General features: G+C 47.2%; 1 protein-coding gene across 2 annotated transcripts; it reads right to left on the minus strand.

Annotated features, from left to right (window-relative positions):
- Positions 1-2,926: 2,926 nt before the first annotated feature.
- Positions 2,927-21,983, minus strand: NFRKB (nuclear factor related to kappaB binding protein). Of its 2 annotated transcripts, none has more exons than XM_075116373.1 (26): positions 21,720-21,983; positions 20,990-21,138; positions 20,375-20,576; positions 20,152-20,279; positions 18,932-19,106; positions 18,648-18,749; positions 18,017-18,090; positions 17,524-17,608; positions 16,851-17,031; positions 16,542-16,650; positions 15,923-16,049; positions 14,959-15,024; positions 13,893-13,972; positions 13,769-13,812; positions 13,275-13,332; positions 12,410-12,584; positions 11,763-11,869; positions 11,175-11,298; positions 10,672-10,751; positions 9,774-9,994; positions 9,404-9,680; positions 8,863-9,081; positions 7,623-8,402; positions 6,787-6,893; positions 5,873-6,008; positions 2,927-4,312 (listed from the first exon to the last, which is right to left on the minus strand). In XM_075116373.1, exons 2-26 carry the CDS (start codon positions 21,122-21,124, stop codon positions 4,187-4,189), a joined length of 3,918 nt encoding a protein of 1,305 aa, XP_074972474.1. In that variant the 5' UTR covers positions 21,125-21,138; positions 21,720-21,983; the 3' UTR covers positions 2,927-4,186. The 2 variants fall into 2 exon arrangements, with proteins under 2 accessions (XP_074972474.1, XP_074972473.1); XM_075116372.1 differs by having other exon boundaries at positions 13,275-13,335.
- Positions 21,984-24,115: the final 2,132 nt, after the last annotated feature.

A 24,115-nucleotide genomic window follows, 5' to 3' on the forward strand; every position in this document is an offset into this window, starting at 1 on the left:
GATCGCTTCTAGGCAGAAGGAAACAAATCAGTTCTTAAAACATTTACCTCTGACTTAGCAGTTTTCAGGCCTCGAACTGGGATGCCACATAGGTTAGTCCATGCTCAAATGGATTAATCCCCATTGAATGGGTCTTTTTACATAAGATGCATCATCCCTAAATTAAAATTGAAATTAAACTGAATTAAATTGGCAGTCCAAATTTGAGCTACTCATCCAGAATTCTTTTTATAGTCCACAGAAAGGAACGGTTATATCCAGTGGGTGATTCATCTCGCAAGGACTGGTGGGAGGTCCAACATATTGCCCTCCGGAGGTATTGGTGGCTGCAACGCAACTGAGAGCAAGCAATTCAGATTTATCTACGTAGAAGTTCAATGCTCAAGTTAAGAAAGATGAATCCAGCCCATCATTGTTGGGAAATAGTATAATTTCCCTTTTGCAAACGATATGGTTATTTTACTCCCCGTTATCCTCATCTATCCGGTCACTTACTGGCCCGTAGCAGGGCTGGACAGCGAGAGGCAGGGTGGTTTTGCGAAAACGCCCCCGTGTCTCAATACACATTCACAAAACCCCCATTAAATGACGATGCTAAGTTCGTATTCAAAAACCTTCGTTGGCTGTAACGATGCTTCCTGAAGCTTTGAGCGAACGAGCGAATGATATCAGGCTACTGGTGAGCGATCCCGCGTAGCACTGTGGATCCCCTTTGATGTACGACACATCCGACCTACCCACGTAACTACGATTCGGGTAAATCTCAGATGGAGAAAAATTAGTTGCTACCCGGCAGCTACAGTTACTAAACCACGTTTCCTTCCGAGCCAGTTTCCACCTCGGACACAGCAGCACGTCCTCCTTTCCCCACGGCTCTGCCCAACCTGCAACAAGTCGCGGCGTTGGAGGTTACGGGGCAAAATTCCAGCCTGAAATTCCAGGCTGGCATCCTGTAGTGCTCTCCCGAGGCCCCACGTACCAAGCTCACGTCAGGCAGGGCCGGGTACAAGAGCCGAGTCTATTGCGATTTTGTCCTAGTTTCTGTGGTTCAGGTTTGCCCTGTGAAAAAGAAGCAGCGATGTTTCTGTATCGACCTAAACACTATGCCAGTGACTGCAAGGCATTTGGAAAACAAAGACGAACTCTTAAAAATATGCAGGTTGATGGCCAAATAGCTATTGCTTTTGAAAAGGAACACTCAAAGTAACCCCAAGGTGAGTTCACTGGGTTACAAGGGCATCCTACTGAGGAATAAAGGGCATCCTACTGAGGAATATAAATAGAGATTTCCCCCATGATTTAAATAAAACAGAGCAGTTAAAAAAAAAAAGTTAGAAAGGCGTTAAATGGCCTTTGGCAGTTTGTGTAGCCCGCTCAGTTCTCACGGGCAATGATGACACAGTATTCTCTTGCTGGAAATAAGTATCTAATCTGCAGTTTTTAAGAAATAATCACGGTTCTTGGATAACTAGTGAGCACCCCACTGTGATGAAAGCTTTCTAACTAAAAGAGGTGATGGCAAAGATGCGTCAGACTGAAAGCCCCTTCAGTCTCAGGCAACGGAAAATGGGTAACATAGGCTCGATACTTTCTCTCCACCTTCTTCCTCTGCACGCGCGTGCCGCTGTGCAGCTCCTCCTCCGGTACTCACCTGAACGGCTTTAGGTCGCCAGAGCAAGAGGACACGGGAGCAAACACCACGTGGAACACGGTCTAGCTTAAATACACCCTCATCCGGTCCCAGCAGACACCGAAAGAGTAACTTGAGCCCCTCTCTGCCCTTCAGCCTACTGTGCAGAAGTTAAAGGTTACTTATTAAAAACAAGGGCTCTTGCAGTAGCTTAAGGGTTATTTTTCAACCAGAGCGGAGGGAACTCATCAGACAGGTGGCAGCTGAACCACAGAGCAGGCTGCACTTTGTTCTTGAAAAGCTGGGGCTAAACACGTACTGTTTCAGCCAGCCACACAGTCCCTCGAAATAAGAAGCCCACAGAGCGACTGATGCTCTTTCCCCAAGGATCACACGCTCCAGAGGCAAACAGAAAAGGCTTCAGCGAAGCAGCGAGGAACGCAGAGGTTGCTCGCGCTTCAGCACCCAGTTTAGCAAAGACAGATATGGGAGAGAGGAGACGGGGTCGGCCTGAACTGCAAGACTCTAAAAACTTGGCAGCAGGAACAATCTGGGACACACACAGGATTAGACGGAGCTTTCTTGTTTTATTAAACTTCGGACTGCCAAAGCCCCTGTGTCCCTCTTCACGTAGTTACTGCAAGAGGATTCACAGAAATTTAAGGGGCTTCACACTGTAACCATCTTTCAGCACTTGATGGTAGGTTTTAACACTGAAGAGCTTTATTAATTACGAACAGAACTAACACAGCAGGATTATCTTGATTATGGTTTGGATTTAGAGGCTCTTTCACATAGGCAACACCAGGAAGTCTTGTGCCTTCTCCTTCATTTCTTATTTTATCTTCACATCTAAAAGGACTTTAGAACGTCCTCACCTCCCTCCCAAACCACAGCCTTTCTGCTGTCCCCTTAGTCGATGGTTATGTAGAAAAAAGGGTACAAAAATCGACAAAGTAGGCCAAGGCGCTCAGAAAACCTTTATCACTCCAAATCCTGTTCCCGAGGGATATCAACCATGACTCAAGGCTCGCTTTAAAACGGTGTACTGATGTGCCCTGCTCGTTTAATACCTGCAGCTAGCCACTGTTTTAGTAGGGCACCCGATTTCCTCCCGAAGCAGCCAGCTGTTGTACAGAAAGACCGACAGGCCCAGCCTAAAGCCCAGCACAGGCGCCTGCTTCCGCTCGCGTGCGGCGGTTCTGAACAGCTCCAGCCCCGCGGTTCACCCGGCGCCGGCGAGCGCCCAGCTGTAAGACTTGATTCTTTAAATAATTACATTCAATAACATATAACTCGGTGCAAACCACATATTTAAAAAAAAAAAATACTACAAGAGAAACCAGGTTAAAAAGAACCATCTTACAAAGAAGATGGACAATCTATTAGCCCTTGGCAAGTCAGACAACCATCGTACACAAAACGACAAGCTGTACAAAACCGAAAGGAGATGGCAGCGGGATCTGTAAGGCCTTCTGCCCTTTTATTCTTCTCCTGGTCCAACATGTCTTTTGATCTCACTCCGAGAAAGCTTCAAGGTCATGCCAGAACAGCCACAAATTCACCTCCGGTATGTGCAAAATTCAAACAAATTTACATAGAGAGATAAAATGGCAAAGGTAAAAACAAAACTGAAGTCCAGGACCATGGGTTAAAATATTTCTTCCGAGTCCACGAGACTACAGTTTGGGTATACTTGAAAACATATTCCAAACCTTTAAAAGAAGCTACAGTCGTTTTTGACTGATAAAAAGGTTTATTTGTTGAGGAGAACTAAAGGAGGATCCTTCCGGTGAACACTTCCTTCTCCCTTTCCGCTATACTCCCATTTGCTGACAGGCTTGCCCATGCAATGACTCCTCCACTCCTCTCTCTTCCCCACGGTTACTAGCTTTTTTACAGCAAAAACCGTCTTGACTCTCACCCTGCCTTTGACCGACATTTGACATGGAAGTGGTTGTCTGTTCTAAAGAAGTCCGAGCTCAGAGACAGGGTAGAGGCATTCAAAACATCTATAAATAGCACACCAAATGTGTCAGGGATCTACTTCCAGGCTATGTTACAAACCAACTCTGCTGTCCAAGCCACCATCCCAAGTCACCTATATCAAAGTAGTGACAGCTAGACGCCAGCAAAAGGAGGCATCTTCTTCACGACTTTGAGAAGTCTGAATTACCCCTTCCAAGCAAGTTTCCCTGGTTAAGGAAGACCCAAGATCAACCGCTTGGCCTACAACCCAAAACGCACAGAAATGATATTCACAAAAAGCCCTTTGGGTGGGAAGAGAACAAAGAAAAGGAAGACGTTTCTTAAAATGATCAATGCCACCGAACGTGGCTTTACACATCTGGACTGAAACGTTGCCTTGTAGGTACGGCATCTTTTGCTGCGGAGTTTCTACCTAGACATCACAATGCTGACTCCAGAGAAGCAGCATGGCAGAATCCAGCCCGATCCCTAGCCACGACTGCGGTTCGGTGCTCTTGGGTGCTTGGATGGAGGGCGACCACGGGCTCGGGGATGTTCTTGGAAAGCGATCCATTTTCAAATCAGTGTTCATAGCTGATCTTGGCTCTGTTTTGGAGACGGAGCTGTTGTCACAACCACAGTGGAAACTGCTTTAGTAGAGCCAGACACCGTTCCCTGCTGGAGATGGGAGGCTGGTACAGTCTGAATTCGAACCTATTTGAAATGGAAAGAAAAAACATTCAACTCATGTCAAGAACAACCTGGTGACACATCGCACTTGCATCGCGCTCTGAAGCGCTGGTAAATCATCTCTTTCTGCTGCAAAAAACCATTCAGTTATGTGATAAGACCAAGCACCAAAACGCATCAGGAATGGAATCTGTCCCAAGAAGATCATTCTATCCACTGCTCACTAGGGACGGGGGCAAGAGATCCCAAGATTAGAGAGAAACAAGTAAAAAATAGTTTGAATAAAAACCTTCGTAACAGCTTCTTTGGCAAGTTTTCAGAAGAAGGACTCAGATCCATCGGATTCTTCACTTCCACAGACTTGTTACTAGCAGCTCTCAGTGCGGGTTAATTCTTTGGAATTACAGAACACTAAGTTCCCAGACAGAAGGATGGATACGCAAAGAAGCGGTGTGATTTCTTCAAGAAATGGTGACCCACAGAAGCCAAAGTACAAAGCACTACAAAGAGCCAGGCATATGGAAACAATCCTCCAAGCAGCCAGGAACGTTTCCTGATGGGATTTTTGGGTTTACGTTCATTATACAATCAGCACTTCAAAAGCATTTAAAAACCGTATCTGGGTGGAGGGGAGGTACAGGAGATGATGCACTCACATGCTTAATGCCAACACCACAGCCAAGCTGTGCACCTCTGCTTTTTATGGAACCCCATGTACTAAGCGTAAAGTCATAGAATCGTTAAGGTTGGAAAAGACCCTTAAGATCATCGAGTCCAACCGCTAACCTATCACTACTATCAAGCCCACCACTAAACCACATCCTCAAGCACCACGTCTACCCTTTTTTTAAATACCTCCAGGGATGGAGACTCAATCACTTCCCTGGGCAGCCTGTTCCAATGCCTGACAGCCCTTTCGGTGAAGAAGTTTTTCCTCATCTCCAACCTAAACTTCCCCTGGCGCAGCCTGAGGCCATTCCCTCTCGTCCTGTCACTTGTTACTAGGGAGAAGAGACTGACCCTCGCCTCGCTACAGCCTCCTTTTAGGGAGTTGTATAGAGCTATAAGGTCTCCCCTCAGCCCCCTCTTCTCCAGGCTAAACACCCCCGGCTCCCTCAGCCGCCCCCCAGCACACTTGTGCTCCAGACCCTGCCCCAGCCCCGCTGCCCTTCTCTGGACACGCTCCAGCCCCTCAAGGCCCTTCTTGTCCCGAGGGGCCCAACCCTGAGCCCAGCATTCGAGGTGGGGCCTCCCCAGGGCCGAGCACAGGGGCCCCATCCCTGCCCGGCTCCTGCTGGCCACACCAGCGCTGACACAAGCCCGGGGGCTGGTGGCCTCCTTGGCCACCCGGGCACTGCTGGCTCATGCCCAGCCGGCTGTCAGCCAGCACCCCCGGGGCCTTCTCCGCCGGGCACTTCCCAGCCCCTCGGCCCCAGGCCTGGGGCGTTGCCTGGGGTTGGTGTGACCCAAGGGCAGGACCCGGCACCTGGCCTTGTTGAATCTCATACCGTTGGCTCACACTGTCCTCTGGAGACGTTAAGTCATGAAAAAAGCAATTAATATTATCATTCTAGGTGCCCTTACCTGCGTGGCCTGGCCTTGCTGCTGCAGCTGCTGTAGTTGCTGTGCTGTCAGAAAACTCACTGGCTTGTTCCCAGCGATCAGTTTTGTCCCTGCTGGCATCGTAGTCAGGATGATGTTTCTACCTAATCCACTGATGCTGAGGAAAGAGTTGCCGAAAGGTTAGTCAACAGCACGGCAGGGTAGGTCTTTCAGACTCACTAATTGTTCTTGAGTTCCCAGGAGATTAAAGTTACTTATCTAATTTACTAACGATTTTAAGTAGCAGGGTTTCTTCCCCCCACAAAACTGGCAAACACACGAGTGACAAGTTTACGTCAACATTTATCACTACCACAGAGAACTACTTTATCACATGAATTAAACCCTCTAATTCTGGGCTGCGCACATCACTGGGTTAGCCTGATCAGACCTGAACACTCCTCAAGGAAGGCAGAAAATAGCCGTGCACACAGTGTTCTGCCTTGAAATATTAACTATGGGAGACACTACTGGAATTCATGGAAGAATAAACAAAAAGGCTTCAATATCTGAATGTCAGAGGAATTTTCTCTGAGGCAGTTAACACCTCCCTAGTTTCTTCCATGGAGAGATGGCCTGGGATTACATGTATGTTATGTATGTCACCAGGTTAATTCTTGCTCAAACACACAGAACTAATCTCATAGCTGGTTTCAAGGCAAAGAACATTTTTTTCTTCAGTGTATTTGCTAGAGCCTACACCTCAGGGCACCGAAACAAAGATTATATTCTCATTGCCAGACACCACATTAATTCTGTTTCTTGCAGCTAACGGACCTATTAACGGACAGCAGGTTTATTCCACCCTCTGCTCCCTACGTCCCCAGGAACCTACTGAACACAGACCTTCCTCAGCCTATTTCTAAAGCAAAAAGGACCAGATGTGAAATACTCACTTGGCCCCGAGGTTGCCCTTGATGATGGGGGCAGTCACCACGCTCTTGCCCTTCACTGGCTGGCTGATCACTGACAGAGGCACTGTTATTCGTGCTGGTAGTTTACCCTAGAGAAGTTGAAGTACACGTGAGGAGCCGTGGGGAGTTCAGCAAAGAAACTGCTTGACAACATGCAATTACCACTCAGCTTGCTTTTTAGGAGTCCTGGGAGTAGAAACCAACAGCAGCTTTGCTGATGAAATCTGTGCTCCATTTCAGGCTCATTAAAATTCACCTCCATCTCATTCACTTCAAAGCTGCCTCAGCCCTGAAAACCTGCATCATCTTTGCACCACAGTATTTCTCTGGGAAGGCTCATTGCATCCATCCATGATTTTTATCTTTAGGAAGCTCTGGTAATCTCAATTAGCTTATTCAGCTTTCACAATACACTCTACGGTGCCTTCAGCTTTGGACATTAAAATTGTATTAAATGGGGAATTCAGTAAAAAAGTTAACACAAGTAACATGCACTTCTGGTTCTGACACCATTCCAAGGGAAATTATTTCAGAGGTGCGGGACGAGACGCTGAGCTGCACAAGGTAGGACTTTAGATAAGCAAAGTTTATTTCATTCACTCGCAACAGGCGGTAAGGGAAGACATATCTGACTGCTTTCTGGTCATCCAGCATTTAGCTACAATTCCAACACCACAAAATTAGTTGCAGACCCACATTCTACAGTACTTAATTTGAGCCTCTGTGGACGTAAAGAGAAGTTTTCAGACATCAACCAGCAGCGCATTTCACCATTCCCCTTCCTCACCCACCTCCCAAAGAAGTTTAGCATTACTTACTGCCTGGGATGTAGATACTACTGTGGTGCTGACGGGTACCTGCCGCACAGCAGCGGCTCCTGCGCCTATAGTTATGGGAGTCCCAGCAGCTCCCGAGGCCACAGCAACTGCTTTCGACACTGTGGCACTCACGGTTGGTAAAGAGACAGCTGAGGTATGGACTGTGCCGGCCACGCTCACTGCTGAGGAAGAGGGCTTAGCGTGAGTAGCTACCGTAATAGTCTGCCCAGCTTTGGGCGGCATCACCCCCAGCCCCTGCACGATTCTTATAGTAGCAGCCGGCTTGGCCTCAGTGGATGCCGCCGTAGTTATGGCTTTGCTCTTCTGATCTGCCACAGTCATGCCCAGAGCAGGCATCAGCCGGAAAGCGGAGCTCGTCGGCTCTGCAGTCTTTAAGTCAGGAGTCACTTTAACCACTGTGCTTCCAGCTGGGCTGGAAGAAGCAGAAGTGGCCACACTAGTCTTGGCCGGAGACTCAGCAGTCTGGACAGGATTGGATGTCACGTGCAAAGTTGCAGAGATGCCTTTCCCACCAGCGCTGCTTCCCGCAGCTGCTGTGAAGAGGTCCTGAGTCAGTTTGACAGTAGTGACTTGAGATTTGGCCAGGGTGGCCATCATGTCTGGGGTGATACGCAGCACAGTCTGTCCCTTCGCATCGGTGGTGATAGAGGACGGGGGTAGGCGCAGCACATCCTTTCCTTGGATCCGAAAATTGGTCGCTGTGAGCGGGATGCCACTTCCAGGCTGGGTCTTCATGCCAAGTTGTCCTGTGATAGCCACCTGGAAGAGATCAGAGAAACGGCTGCATCAAACCAGGACACAGTCCAAGGCACAGTCAAAGCCAACTTCCCAACAAGACGTTTGCTCCCAGTAGAACTGAAGTGGCGTGGTGCTAGCATTCAGTACGCTACTGAAAGTAAGTTTTGGTCGCGTATCAGATGGCACTCCCAAGGCCACGTTAAATACGAAATACCATGGAGCTGCTTTTCCAAACGAGATGAATGAAAACGAGATCAACATCTGCAGATGGTTAAGCTTGGGCTAACACATCTTTGACCTGTACATGAAAACGGGGCTCACACACACCAAACAGCCACCGCCTAGATCTGTATGGTCAGTAACTCGTACAGGTTACGGCTCGCTACTGTTTTCACTATCGTTTTGCATCGGCTTATCGTGTCTGTCACAACAAAGAAGAAACGACGGGGTCGTGGAGCCCAGTTCCATGTCCCTCTCTCACCTGCTTGATGATATTCTGGCCGGCTACGTTCTGGATGACAGTGGTAGAGGAGGTGCTGGTAGCAGAACTGCCGGGAGAGCTGGTTACTGGCTTTACAGCGGGACTGGGCGCTGCGGACAGTCCTGTCACAGTGATGCCCGTCTGTCCCGGGACGGAGCTTCCTGATCTCTGCACCTGCACCGGGCTGGTTTGAGCTTTTACCGGCAGAGTCATCACAGCCTACAGAAAGACACAGAGGCAGCCTATGAGCAGGCTAACACCACGCTAACAGACTAATAATTTCCTCTTTTTGTCTCGTGCTTTATAGCTTGCAAGTCCTAGTGACTTTTTACTGTAACGCACAATTCAACAGTGCCACATAAATAAGTAACAGGGAGGAAAAAAGGGGCGCCGAACGGTGTTATTTATGCACGACTGTTTCTCTGCTCCTGCCCTGCAATTACCACACGTTCTGTGTGAGCGAGGAATCCCTGTGCACCACACCGAAACACCAGAAGAACTCAGATTAGAAGTCAGAGCTACTCCACGCAGCCAAACTCACCTGAGGGAGCACTTTGGTTTGCGTGGCCGTAGCTGGAACGCGGATCTGAGGCACTGACGTAGGTTGCTGCTGCTGGGTTACCGCCGGGGCTTGCTGAGACACAGCCGGGAGGCTGGACTGGGCAGTGACCACCCGGACCTGCGGCAGTCCAGAGGAGGTGGTATGACTTACCACCCGGCTGGGAGGAGGCTGCGGGCCCGGCTGTGTCTGTGAGCCCTGGGCTGTGGAAAGCAACGTCCCAAGCTGTGGCATGGTAGGGGATGATACCAGAAGAACGCTACGGAACAGATAAAACCAGCGGGTCGGCAAAGAAATAGATGGCTGAGAAAGAACGAGTAACATTCACAAGCGATGTATGAGACAGAAGTACCTTTGGCTGGGTTTTGCTGGTTCCGATCCAGCACTAGAGACACTCTTGCTAACCACAGACACTGGTGGGGGTGAGATGGGCGTTGCTGGCAACGCTGGTGCAGTCGGTGTCATGGGAGTCACGGGAGTTGGTGGCATGCTGGAGTCACTAAGGCTCAGCTGACTGGGCTCTGATGTGCTGCTGGGGAGCGCTTTCGCAGAACTCTCCTTGCTGCTAGACTTCTGCAAAGAAACCACGTCAAGCATGAAGGTCTTCACAAAAGCTGGTTTTGATCGCTGCACTCTAGAGAGCAGGCTGAGCAGTTTAAGCTGAGCTCTGTGTGCTTATGAGTGATGCCCCGGTGCTAAATCCTGCAATTACAGGTGACCAACTGTCTGCTTTCCTCACCTGCAGCCATGGATGGGCCGGTGTGTTTGGCTGCTCCTGTTCTCAGGGAAAAGCACATGGCAGCAGGGACAAACATTCATAACGTGCAGACTTCCATCTCGGTTAATTTCCCAACAGCAACTACTTTAGCGATATTTGATATCAATACCAAAACAAAACAAGACATCCAAACTCTGACAGCTTCAGCACAGCGAAGGGGACAGCAGCGGGCATGTTCCACACACACTGCTAGAGATTTACCTCCCATGCCTAAGGCAGGGAGCACAAATGAATTCCATTAATCTTTCTGCTGAGATCAAGAGGGATAACAGCAGAAGCCGGGAGGTGTAGAGTCCCTTCTTTCCCTCTTCATTTTGCGCACTGGTGCTAGACTAACACCAACATCCATAAACATAATGAACTGGTAACTCAGATAGGTGGTAGTTTTCATCAGCCACTACGGACGCAGAGTTTATGGATTAAGTCCGTACCTCCTTCCCAATCCCAAAAGCATCCGTGCAAAGAAATTTACCATTTTAGCTGGAGGTTTTGGCTTCTGCTGAAGAGCTTTCTTGGCCTTCGCTGCAGCAGCTTGAGCCTGGTGGATCCGTTCTGCAAATGCAAACTAACGATTAGAGCTCCTGAACACAAGCAAACTGATTTAAGAAAGGGCCCAGTTCAGAACTGTAAATTCATCTTCAGACAAGAAATCAAACACACATTGTCACGTAACAGTGCAAAGAAAAATACCCAGTAAAATTAGCCAAGAAGGCTGAAAACAAGGACACATAAGACATTGTGAATGCACAGGCATCTGCAGTTCTTGTACCCGGGATGCTATTTTTCAAACAAATACTTCAAACTGACACACTGCTCCACAAGACTGGATTTAAGTGTTGATGGGCCAACATTAGCAAACTGACTACGGAAAACGACTAGACTGACAAATTAATGTTCATTAGCCAGCTGGAGTGAAGAAGCTCAAGAGATTTATCAACACTTTTGATTCTTAAGATATCACCAAGCCAGGCTTACCAAACTCTTCCTCACTCCTGTCCCGGTGCAGGTAGATCCACAACTTGCGTCCAATATCATATTTCACACAGGGATCTTTCTCATAGTGTAATCGATCCAGAGCTCCACTAACCACAGTATTAACCTAGAAGTTCAGAATTCACAGAATGACAAGATGTCCCTGGTTGGGACATCAAAAAGTCATGAATAGAAAAGTAATCCTATCTGGCACAAAACCTGAGGAAGCTGCTAGCAACCCTTCTGAGTAAGAACTGACTGAGAGCAGATGTTACCGCAGAGGACGCTGTTTGCCACCTTGGATTAAATGCAGCTTCCACCAAAGCTGAGAGCTCTGAAAACTGACTTTCTGGATCCAAAATGAGGGCAGATATATGAGGCAGTGTTAATTCTGTGGCCTTTCTAGCTGTTTTTGGTCACCCAGAGCTCGGCGCAGGTTTGCAGCAGCTCACCAGAGCAGAACATAGCTCTCATTTGCTAGTCAAAGCAGCATAAAAAACTCATTGGGCCTCAGCCACTGAATACTGCCCAGCTCTGCGCAGTGTATTTTTAGGAGAATCTGTCTGAGGTTAGACGTGACACCCAACTTACCTGAGCACTTGTGACATCGGGAGCTAGGAACTGGGAATCTTTAAGCAGCTCACAGATCTCAGCACGAGTTCCTTCTCCATTAGGAAGCCGAGCAGCAGCATCACGAACTGAAATACAAAACTGGATCTTAAACTTCCAGCTGTAACTAGGTAGCCATACGCAAGTACTTTGGCAAATATGTTTTAGTATTGCTCCCTTAACCCCGCTCTCACAGTCCCTACTCGCTCACTAAAATCTAGCCCCCACGATCCCTCAAAGATAAGAGTGGAGATTATGAAGGACTGTTTTAAAGTACGTCAACTGTGCCAGCTTTGCACTGGGAGTGATGAACAGCTCTGAGCCCCAGAATGACTTCGCAATGCCTCAGCTTCACAACAACGTACTGAAACCACCACTCCGTTTTCCAGTTACCTGTGCCCTAGCTTCAGCCAGCTCCATGGACTCTCCTCTCCATTTCCCATCTTCTCTCAGACCAACAGCAACGCACAGACGCCTTTTTTTCTAGTTATCCCTCCTCCCAGCATTTCATCACCTCTCTTCCATATAATTTATCTCTTCTTCACTTATCTCATCCCAGTCTGCCCGCCTTTTCCCTTTAAAATGAATCATTGTTTGGCGGGTCAGGGAAGCCCTTTTCTTCGCCTTACCCAGAGACAAGATGGTGACGTACGCTGGCCTGTCTGAGCGCAGGAGAGAATGCTCTCGGGCTTTGTTTAGTGAGGTTTCCTTGTCAAACACCCCCTTCACGGGACCAACAACGGACTCAAAGCCATGCATACGGAAAGTGAAAGCTTTGTGGGGCTGGCTGTAACGGTAACGTTCCTGTTTTTGGAAACGGAGAGGAATGAATTAAGAAGGAAACATGTAGTGCGAAGTCTTAAAGCTTGTGCTACGTTTGTATTACAAGTTATAGTTCTCCAGAGAAAGCGTTTTTTTTAAAATCAAGGTTCAAATACTGCTGTATAAAGTGATTTTGGATCAAGACAAGCACAAACTACTTCAAGCAGAATATAAAGCACCACGTAACTGAAGCGTGCAGGTGCCATACATACATCAGGTTCATTGTTAAGCAGCTGCAGATACTAGAGAGGGGCCAGAGATACACCTTCTGCCCAGCAAACACCCCTTCCACCAGCAACAAGCAGCCCTTTCTTCCTCCTCTAATCCAGTGAAAGAGAGATTTCCAAAATTTAACCTGGATATTCTTCCACCCACACAGCACATGTACCCAGGGAGAATCATCATCGTCACGTGTTTACCCTGTAGTACACACTGGCATCTACTCAGACAAGGCAACTACGTGTATGGGTGCGCTTCTTGCCACTTGTCTTCTGCTTGTACACGCACATGCCCCAGAAATAGAGAGACAAGTCATCCTCACACGCTGGGAGATGGCAGAGGAGACAGAAAGGCTGGCACTACCGACTGCAATTAGTTTTGCCTAATACCATGCAAACCCTCTTGTTTTAGTGGCCAACTGTTTCAACACGTGTGTTTAAAATTAAGTCTTACCTGCTCCTGAAACACGCGTTTCTCCTCTCCGGTGCTAGGTCGGACTACGTAGTCAGTCCTTCTGAAACAAAGGTCACCATCAGTCTGAGGAACTAGCAGCCCACCACAGCCCCAAAGAACATCCCAAAGCATTAGTCACCTCACCCTTTCTGCATATTCTTCTGAACAAATTCTGAAAGCATTTGGTAATACAAGTCCTGCAGAGATCTTAAAACACACTCTAAGCACTGCCTGAAGGTAAGCTAGAACTGCAGATAATCAGGACGTAAGTTAGATTACATGTTTCCTCTGATAATATACATGAACTTGGAGAAAAACCAGTTGGCTTTGTGAAGAGTAGTTCCTGCATTTATGAAATCAAACTGTCAAGTTCCCTCCTGCCCCGTGGAGTAAAATCTTTCTATTTTAAGCAACCAGCCCTTCAGATCCAGAGGTGCAGGGCTGCAAACTTTTGCAGGCACTGCAGAAGCTTTCAAGCAGTATTATATACTCACACTCTGGGAACCGGTGTTGTGGCATCTGAGCTGTCTTCATTTTCCTATCGAAAAACAGAAATGTCAATGTTGGATAAAATTCAGTCAAGTTTTGTACTGCTAGAAGGTGATTTTTCTGACTCACTTTGAAAAACGTCTGGTCTTTGGTCTCCAACCAGAGCTGAAACAGAGCTGCCAATTCCTTCTCATGATCTTGGCAAGAACCTAGTCCGAGAAATCAGGAAAAATTAGGAAATAGAAGTCCTTTATTTGTTATGGAGCTGGTTGCTTGTACTTCACAGTCAGCTCCTACTCCCTTCCCCACTCTATCTATGCATCACCAGTCACAAGGCATCTTCCACACTTCACAGATGATCCAGTTTCAACACCTGAACACATCCAGGCTTAGGAAAGTGCTAAAACCTAGTTATTCTCCTGTGCCGGGTACGAAGGACGGTGCTTCAACACCTGGCACAGCAAGCAGGATCCTGTCTGAGACACGGCCATCTGACCCTTGCAGACGGTTCCCGCTCTCCAAAGTAATCCCAGCCGCCGAGACCATGAGCAGAAACACATGCCTACCTAACCTCCACCAAAAACTGTGAGAGGGACCAGAGGCACAGCTTCCTGACTCCAAATCTCTGCCAGTTTAAGCCCTACAAGTACGATCACTAGAACCACTGTAGTTAAGAATGGAAAATTCTGCCTAGTCGCTAAAGGGACGAACATAAACACAAGACTTCTGTAATTCAGTGAGTACGAGCCTGGGTACATCAATTATCGATTTGCATTTTGGTTCCCACTTTTAAAAACGAGACTAGTATCCGTTTGCTCCACAGAGAAGCTTAATTCATATATAATTGTAATAACTATTACTCTGAATAATTGGAAGGTATGCTGTACAGAAGGGAAAACACGAAGGTGTTCAGACAGATTTGAAGGGGGACATAAACATGGTTAGGTCAGCAACATAAAGAAATACAGCCCAGCGCCTCTGCTCACTTATTGTCAGTCTGCTGCTGATGCTGATGTCTTGTGAAAACCTCAAACCCAAAACACCTCTTTGCTTAGCTAAAAGAAAAGGCCTAACCAATGAATTAACAGCTCTGTTTGTCCTTCCCTCTGGGCTGCAGCGAGCTGAGAAGTAAAGTCCTGGAGAAAACAAGGAACCTTTACTGCATCAGCAATCACAGACGAGCACAAGTACTCACCAAGCAATTTCCACTGCTGAGTTTTTTCCTTGAATTCAACAAAAGGAGAGAAGCTGGAAGGGACATCTACAACGAAAAATGGGATGTCGGAGACATCATACAATCGTCCAACCCCCAAAACCCTGTTGTAATGCAAGCTGTTGAGTTAGACTCATAATGACAGATAAAGCTTTTTAAGCCATTATGTAACCCATCTCTAAATTTATACTCGCCCAACGGGAAGGTAAGCGCCTCAGTTACAGTGCAAGCCCGAGAAAAGGACAGCGCGGGATAACGAGCCTTTCATGTACAGGCTGTCAGATGGGATCCTGTTCATGCCGTGAGGCAGCAGGAACCGCTGCTACGTGGTGACTGTTCCCAGGCTCGTGGGAAGCGAACTCGGGATTTACAGCGCGCACCGGCATTACGGAGAACGTGAAGCACCCGTGCCGCAAAGGCCACCGTGATCTACACTGTCCCTCCCTTTAAAACTTCCCACTAAGCAAATGAGAACCACAGAATAGGTCAGTTTAAAAGAATGTCTGAAGCTTAGCTGGTCCAAGGCCCAGCTCAAAGCTGGGCCAGCTTCATGTTTCCAGCGGATTGCTCGGAGTGGTGTCTAGTTTATTTTTTGTCATCTCTGAAGACAACCACAACGTCTTTGCACCAGGAAGAGACTAATTTCTTCCTCCTTCAAACACCCCACCTCAAGTGCGTGGTCTGAATGGGAGAAACTGTCTATCGAGAGGCAATTTTACATTTTCACATATGCAGGAATCAAGCTGGGTCTTATCTACTATCTACATGCAAAACAAGTCTGCTGCAGTCAAGGCACGTAGGCCATAAAGCCTGTCACAGAAACGCTGTCACCAATACAATGATTTATTGTAGCGATGAATTAAAAGTTGACTTGAGCTATAATATAAACCAGCACTGATTGGAACTGAGGCACAGCATCATTAGTATTTTTAACAGCCATTCTTACCTCTGCTGTCTCCCGTCAAGTACTGCAAGGCGGGTAAAACCAGTTCAGACCAGTTAGGGGCAAAGGAGAACCAGTTATTTAGTGCACTGGCAGGAGAAGATTGCCAATCTAGAACTTTGTCTTCAAGCTGAATTGGGAAAAGAAATATTCTATTAAGGATCTCACGCTTTAAACTACAACTGTTTTCATGGAGACAAAACAGCTAAACATATCTGGGGGACAAAAAGATTTTTATGTATATATATAAAAAAAAAATCACCTGGCTTTCTCAAGTGAGCATAACATAGTATTTGAGACAACAGACACCAAAAAGGGGAAAAAACTTCCCCACCATCTCTGCCCTTAATACACAGAACATATTCAACCATGATCTAAAGAATGGGTATGGCAAGACCAACGGATGCAACTGACTACATTTATGAAACATGTTAAAACCAGAACATGGTATGCACTCCCAAAGGGTTTAATTTCTTTAATATGTAATCAACATCTTAATATAATTTACTACGGGACAACTCTGGGGAAAAAAAAATAAAATCACCATTACGTAGCTATAAATCCCTCAATCCCCTAATTTCGCTTTCTGCAAAGACTCCTAGATAAGTGGGTGGCTCCTTACCACAGACAGAGTAGCAGGTCCTTCCAGAAACAGTATCTCCAAAAGAAGGAAAAAGAAGCTGGAAGATATTTCATTTATTCCAAGGCACGGCTTCATCTCTTCAAGGGGTCTTCAAATGGAAGAGAACACAAGCAGAGTAAGTTCCCTGAGTAAATACTCACCTTCGTATACAAAGCCAAACACTACACATTTCACTCATCCCAAGCTGCATAAAACCAAAGCCTGTGAAAGTCCCACAAAAATCTAAGCTGCAGCATCTGTTGCTCCCTCCATCCGTGCAAGGCGTTCGGGGCCCTGTGCAGCACTTACTCCTCTTTGACAGATGACAGAGGGATGGGGGAAGGATCCTGAGACATTGCTGGGATTCCATCTGCGTTGCCAAGAGAGTCAGCCAAATCTTCCACCTCGGATTTAATAATCTTCAGCTTTTTTTTCTTCTTATCTTCCTTTTCCTTCACCTTTTTCTTGAGAGTTGCAAGGTCAAATAAGGCTTTAGGTATAATAAGAGGGAAGAAGAATGAGAAAAACTTCGTACCATATTTCACTGAGAATCATAAACCAGCTATGTATTTAAACATATATTCAGAAAAGTGGGCAGCGTGCACTCATTCACCACCAGTTCATTCCATCCTCCCAGTCATTTCCATGAACCCTTACTTTTCCCCTCACTGCACCCTCTTTTAATAGAAAACCTCTAGTTTTTAAACCAACATCTACGAAATTAGAAAGGCAAAGGCAACTGCTCAGAGCACAGACACAAATTAACTTTCACCACGGAATTAACTTTCACTGAAGGAAGCGCCTTCAGTGGCAACTGGAGTTGCCTGTGAGCATCAGAGCAGGAACAACTCGCAACCTCAGCCAGCGATGTCAGGAGCAAAAGGGTACAACAATCTACCGAGACCACCTTTCGCCCTCAGCTTTTCACACAGAGGACACCCACATTCATGCAGCGCACGAGTACCGCGTCCGAGCCGCTGACCTGCTAAGGAACCTTTCCTGCCAGCGTTTACTCGAGTCATAATGTCCTCAAGAGTCAGGTCTGTCGTCACGAGATCAGGGTGGTCCTACGCAGCACAAGGGGATAGAAATTAAACTGGGAAAGGACAAAGCGTTAAGATAGCAACAAAGGTACAGAAGATAACCCGCGTACTGAAATGCCCCCAACTTATCCGGGATCAGTCATTTACTGCAATAAACATCGGGAAGCCTTCTCACCCCAAAATCCAAAATTCCGTCCCTCCAAAACACATCACTAAAATTACAAAATCCTTCTAAACCAGTAAGCATGAACAGGAGTTGCAAATATACACTGACAACTAAATACAGGTTATGATAAAGGGCTGAAGGGTGGTTGCACACAACAGGAGTAGCAATCGTTTTGTCACCCAGAAGTACCCTGAACTTTACGGCCAGCAGATAAAAGACTAACAGATAAAATGCAGTCCCGCCCCACAGACTTCCTGACATCTTACAGGTTGGCGTTTTCGTTTCTCATGGTGCTTCTTCAACATCATCTTCAAATCACTTTCCCCAAGCTCTATCTTGTCTGCAACAAAAACACGTTCAGAGATTATCTGCACAGTTTTCCATTATTGTTACTTTACAGACTTCCTAGAATGCCATTTTCATCCATTCCCATTTTCAACAACCTCCATGTTTCCGTAACTGCATTTTCCTTATTTGAATTTAATTCTTTTAAACAATTTATTTCAATTGTTTCTTCCTTGGGTCATCAGATTTCATTGCTGATGCAAGCACGGGAGTGAAGAGAAGCGAGAACCAGCTGTGCTGCACAAAGGGTTTGCAGGTTTGCTTACAGTAGCCCCGGCACATACAAGAAAATATTTCAAACTAGTTTATGCTACCATTGAAGGCAAAATAACAGAGAAATCAATAGTATCGCACAAACTGTAGACCCTCGTGTTAAAATACTAGCCTTTCAAGGAGAAAAATATTAAATAAGCTGGGAGAAGTTACGGAGACTGCAAAAAGGAAGCATGACAAGATCTCCCATCAAACAACAGATTTTCAAACCAATTTCTTGCCGGGTCTCAAGGTAATTCTTGCCCCTAAATCCATATCAACCCCTATTTTGGTTCTCACCCGCTGTTTTCATGTCCAAGGTTGACAATGTGGGGATCACTCTCAGGGGAACTGGTGGACTTGGACAACGTGCCGGAGAACTTGGAGGCCAGGAGCTTAGATCTGAAACAGAGGGAAATAAAGTTATTTCTAGCACCAGCCTACATAATTTTACAACCCTGTGTTCGTTAGGTCACAGCTAATAAAACTAGAGTCCAGTTTCCGTTCTTCTATCAAAGACATTGTCCCCACGTTAAAAATCTACCTTTCTCCATTCATGCCTCTAGTTCGGCCCAGGGCATTACCTTCTTCATCAGAAGACAAGGTCGTATCTCCACACTCCTCTTTCACTTCCCTCAGAATCTTCAAGTAGCGCCGATGCGTCCGTCTGTCTCGCTCTTCTGCGTCATATGTCGGTGAGAAGTGCTTTCTCCTCAGGGTCATATCAGGGCCTCCTTTCCGAGCTAAATCCAGCAAGTACTGGAAGATGAGAGGCGTGCGGTATTAGCCCTCTCAGCTACAGCTCTGAACAGATAAGCTCAACTCTCACACTTTCAGCAAGTTTAACGTTTGGGGCGGGTGGGGTAGGCACCTCAGCTCTTTCTCAAGTAACCCTTACAAAGCATCGGTCTCTGCCATATATGCAATTTTAAAACCAGCATTTCAGACCACCGTTTCAAGTGGGGGGAAAAGCAAGGAGGGATCTAGTAAGAACTTCTGCACCTTCACTCCCGCATGCAATACCTAGTGTCATTTTTTGTGGACTGTTGAGAGGGATCTGGGATCGATTTGTGCAGTTTCCATGCCAAATACGAGCTTGGAAAACCATCTCTTTTGAAGAAAACATTTTACCCCTTGCGACTATAGAGGAAATGGCTTCCTACACACTTCTGTATTCTTTTTCCCATATCACTGTGGGGTGTTCTATAACGACAATCTTTCATCTTTATCCACACATCCCATACATTTCAACATCTAAGCTCAACAAAACGATAAGCGAGCAAGTGTCTGCAACGAACGCATTTCAGCTGGCAGCAACTGGCTAACAACAGTGCCCATAGAGGAAGACTTTGCTGGGGATTTGCAGGCACCAGAACCAGAGCTTTGTATCTATCATATATACCAGTCCCCAGCGAAGCTAGGGAATTCATACAACTAAGTATTTGGCAACCTTACTTGTTTCACAATGACAGAAATGGTAGAAAACGAAGGCAGACCGACTCGTTAATAGGACAGTAAGGTGTAAAGGGGAAAATACAGAAAGCGTGGGACAAGGTGGGCATGGAAAAAGACACCGTACACAAGTGAGAGCTACGAGAGTTTCAAAACCTGAAATGTGCAAACATAACAATGTTTCTAGCGTTCCCCTACCATAGGGGCCACTGGAAAACCAGAAAAGCCGCGTTCATTAAAGGAAAGACCTCTGAGAATTGTGAGCGCACAAATACCAAGACGCTCTGTTGCAGAGACAACCTATTCCTTACAGAACACAGGAAAACGACGACCATGCCCCAAAGACACTCACGTTGCGGGAAGCGAGGATCTGCTTGAGCAGGCGGTAGAAGTACTGCTGCTGAGAGCTCAGGTAGCGTTTGTACTGGGACTTAAAGCAGAGCTGCCGGTATTTCACAACTTCAGGATTGAAGTGGCCATCTGTTAAGAAAGAGGTAAAAAACAATTCCGCGTTCATCACTGCTAGTTGAAAACTTAACTCAGAAAATACACAGAAGTTTATCACGCTCGCTGACCCCGGAAGAGTTTCTGGGCGATGTGCAGCGGATTTCCAAAACGGAAGTTTTCACCGCTGAACAACGCAGAGATGAGTTTGTTCTGATGCTCTCGGTTGTTCTCAGGGAAGTGAGGCAGGAATTTTTTCAGGTGGTCTTGCTGCGCGTCTGTCAGCACCTCCTGCCAGGTAGACAAGCTGACGACTTCAAAGAAGATCTCAGGCTAAAGAAAGCAAAGCAAAAACAGTAGTGAAGAAAATGCATCCCGCCCTTGAAAATTTTCCAGCCCTTAAGGCTTTGCGTGGTTAAATAACAAGTGTCACAAGACAGCGCTCACCAAAAGCCAAGAACAATAGAGAGTAAAGAGGACAGGTGAGGGGACAAACGATGCTATTAGCAACAAGAAAACAGATTCAAAACTTGTAACAAAAACGTTCTCAAAGGCACCTTTAAAACAAGAGAGATTGTTATCTAGAAAAAGAATGTAACAGAACAGCTTTAAAAGCTTTTTTTCCTAAGATTAATCAAAGCCCTTTTTGATGCCTCTTCCAGGACAGTCAGAAACATTTCCCCTCTTTTCAGCAAGCCCCACAAAAAGAGTTAATCAAAAAGGAAAAGTATCTTCGCACTACTCACGTCCTCCAGAAGGTCCTCGGGCAGACTAACTCTGGTGGTGCCCAGCATGCAGTCCTCCATGATGCGTGTGCCATGGCCGTCCCCGCAGGGCCCCAGCTCCAGGGGGTCCGTCAGCATGTGATCCAGAGAGTCCATCCTTCACCCTTCTCCTGAACAACGGCAGCGAAACCCTCAACAACCGAAAACCCCAAACCCCTGACGCGTCCCCAGCGAAGGAGCGACCGAGAAGCAGCGTTTGATGAAGCAGTTTTTAAACACGAGCTACAGAATCTGGCCCTGAGATGCACAAGGTGTTACAGCGTCCATTTCCCATTCAATCGCCAGTCATGGCAACCGGGGAGCGCTTCGCCAGCAGCGCGGGCTGCGCCCCGGTACAGGCAGGCTGGGGAAGTACAGGCGACCCATTTCACTTCGCCTGCAGCAGCTGTTGTCAATAGAGCTAAAGCCAGTGGAAAAAATGACGTCTAAATCCCGAAAGCGGGTTTAAACGTGCAAAACCAAGCGGCAGGTCCAAGGTAGGGTTTCTCACGGGTTGAACTGGAGGCTATGGGAGGGCCAAGAGCCCTGTTACCCTCAGGCACGGTTGCAAAGAGCAGTGCCAGGCTGCCCCGGCTTTCTTCTGGGAGAAAAACGCATCAACCACGCGGAATAAATTAACAGGGAGGGGGAAAACAAACTCTTAAAACAGTAAGAAAGCACAGGAGTGGAAAAAAACCCTGTCATTTCATACCCGCTACGCTGCTCCGGCGACAAGCGCTCCCCCGTGCGCGGAGCTGACGGCAGCCCGGCCGGCAAGCGGCCCTTGCGAGGGGCAGGAGGCCCGTCCCGGGAGGCAGCCGTCGCTCCCCGCGGCGGGAAGCGGCCCCGGCCCCGGTCGCTCCCCTCGGCCCCGGCGGCGACCCTCGGGGCGGGCCGGGGGCGGGAAGCCCCCGCACGCGGCCCGCAGCGGAAGGCGGAAGGCAGCGGCCGCTCGCCGCGCCTGCGCGTTGGCCTGTCTCCGCGCCGCGCCTGCGCCGCCGCTCTCGGGGAGGGCGGGCTCGGGCCTTCACCGCCCTGAGGCGGGGAGGAAGAGGAGGGCCCGGCCGGGGGCTTCCTGCCGTCGCGACAAGCGGTAGTAGCGGGTAGCTTAGCCCCTTCTCGCTCTCCCGCCCCCCAGCGGCTTCAGTAAACAGACAACTCGGCGCCAGTGTTTTGTTTTTTTTTTTTTTTAAAAAAGGAAAAGATTTATTAATTCTGGGTTTTTTACACCTGCCAGGTCGCACAAGACTATGAACACGATAACAGTCACTGAATGTACAACAAACATACACAATTAAATAAGAGAAGGGGCAGAGCAAACCAGCCCAAGCAGTCCGAGGTGCAAATTCAGGGTGCATTTTTTTACCCCCTTCCTCTCTCCAGGAAAATACAGAATCAGACCCAAAACGCCTACAAGGAACAGCGTTAGGCCTCCGAGAAGCCCACAGCAATGCCCATCTTCGAGCAAAACAACAGCCCTTTAGGCAACTGAGAGGACTCCAGCGTTACGCTCCTGCAGGACATTAAACCAGAGCAACCCAAGACCCATCTCTTGGGTAAAAATAACAACAATAATAAATCCTATACCTTCTGCACTGCAGAAATTGGACAAATACCATGCAAACTGTTGTCTTTTTGTCATCTTTCTGAAAGCAGGCCCCTGCCATCTGTGCAATCACTGTAGTTCCTTACTTGGGAAGGAAAATTCATGATACTTTGATATCCAGGGATGCTTCTCTCACAACGGGGCATTCGTTTAACTTGGGACACCGTGAATCGCTCAACACGTGCCAAGTGCACTGCTGCTGTTGTGGGACAGAGCAGAAACTTTGATAAGGAAGATCTGAGTGCAAAGAGGCTCTTTTAAAAATTGTTTTCTGTACACCTTGTGGTTTTCAGCTCTAACCGATACGCGCATCTTCAGTCTGTGATCCTTTCCATCAAAGGTGAAGAGAGCAAGATTTTTTTTAAACCCCACAGCTACCGTACCATTAAAAGGGAAAAAAGTTTTGTGTTTACCTAGAAAGAATACAGACCTTTTAAGACTTCAAAATTGCTCCTGTAGGGCAGGAGCATACCCCCATTTCGACATCTCCTATTTTCTGTTACTCGTCCACCATTTTTTGACTCATCATTAAATTATGTAACAGCCTGAAGAAATTCAAGACAAAAATCTCCCTTCTCTTCTCCCACACCACCAACATCGCAACACCCAACACTGTAATTCAGAAGCCCTCGGCAACACGACTTCAAGTGAGTTAGTGGGAACTGCAGTCGCTTGGCCACGCTGCTCAAGTCAACAGGCTCCCAAATCCACCCAATTTAGAGACACTCCTCGCTGCACTTGACTACGTGGGAGCTCTGGTCCTCATTAACTTTACCAAATCTCATTAATGCCCCAGGACAGAGGTACAGCAAGAGAAGTGAAATCCCAGGCACAAATTAATCCGTATTTTGGCAAGTCACTTGAAAGCTACCTCCCAAAACAGTTCTGAGCTAGCCAATGCTTTCAATCTGATTTATTTTACCCCACAGGGTCACTATTTTGCGCTGTATTACCAGATAAGTTAATTACCAAAGCAATACCTGCTACAGGGCTTTGCCCACAAGCCACCAGACTTCCTCTTGTCCAGTCTGAGTGTGAAGTTCTCTCATGCCAAGGCCCCTTACCACAGCCTGTAAACATCTGTAGCACTTACTCACACAGGTAATCCTCACCTAAACCTGTGGGAGCACTTATGGAAAGGAGCCCCGCATTCACTCACTGCAGCGCAGGAGAAAAATAAAAAACCCCTCTCTGTTCCTCAGTCTCAAGGACCATTAAGACAAAACATCCTTCTCTGCTTTTGTTTTACAAATAAATGTACCCTGCTATGCACAGACATTCTGGGAGGAGTTTTCAAGTGGAGTCGAAGGAGGTTTAGACATACACAGTATATCCCATCAGGACAAAATGGAGCTTAGTCGTATTCTTGCAAATACCAGAATGCATTAAGTAACCAACCAACGAGACTTGTGAAGGAGAATTATTTAAGGGGCAGGAAATATACACTGCCTTAAAAGATAAGCCTTCTCTTTTCCTTTCCCCTGGTCCCTAAATGTAACATG

The sequence above is a fragment of the Phalacrocorax aristotelis genome, chromosome 22 (assembly GCF_949628215.1).
Source record: "Phalacrocorax aristotelis chromosome 22, bGulAri2.1, whole genome shotgun sequence".
Taxonomy (NCBI): Eukaryota; Metazoa; Chordata; class Aves; order Suliformes; family Phalacrocoracidae; genus Phalacrocorax; species Phalacrocorax aristotelis.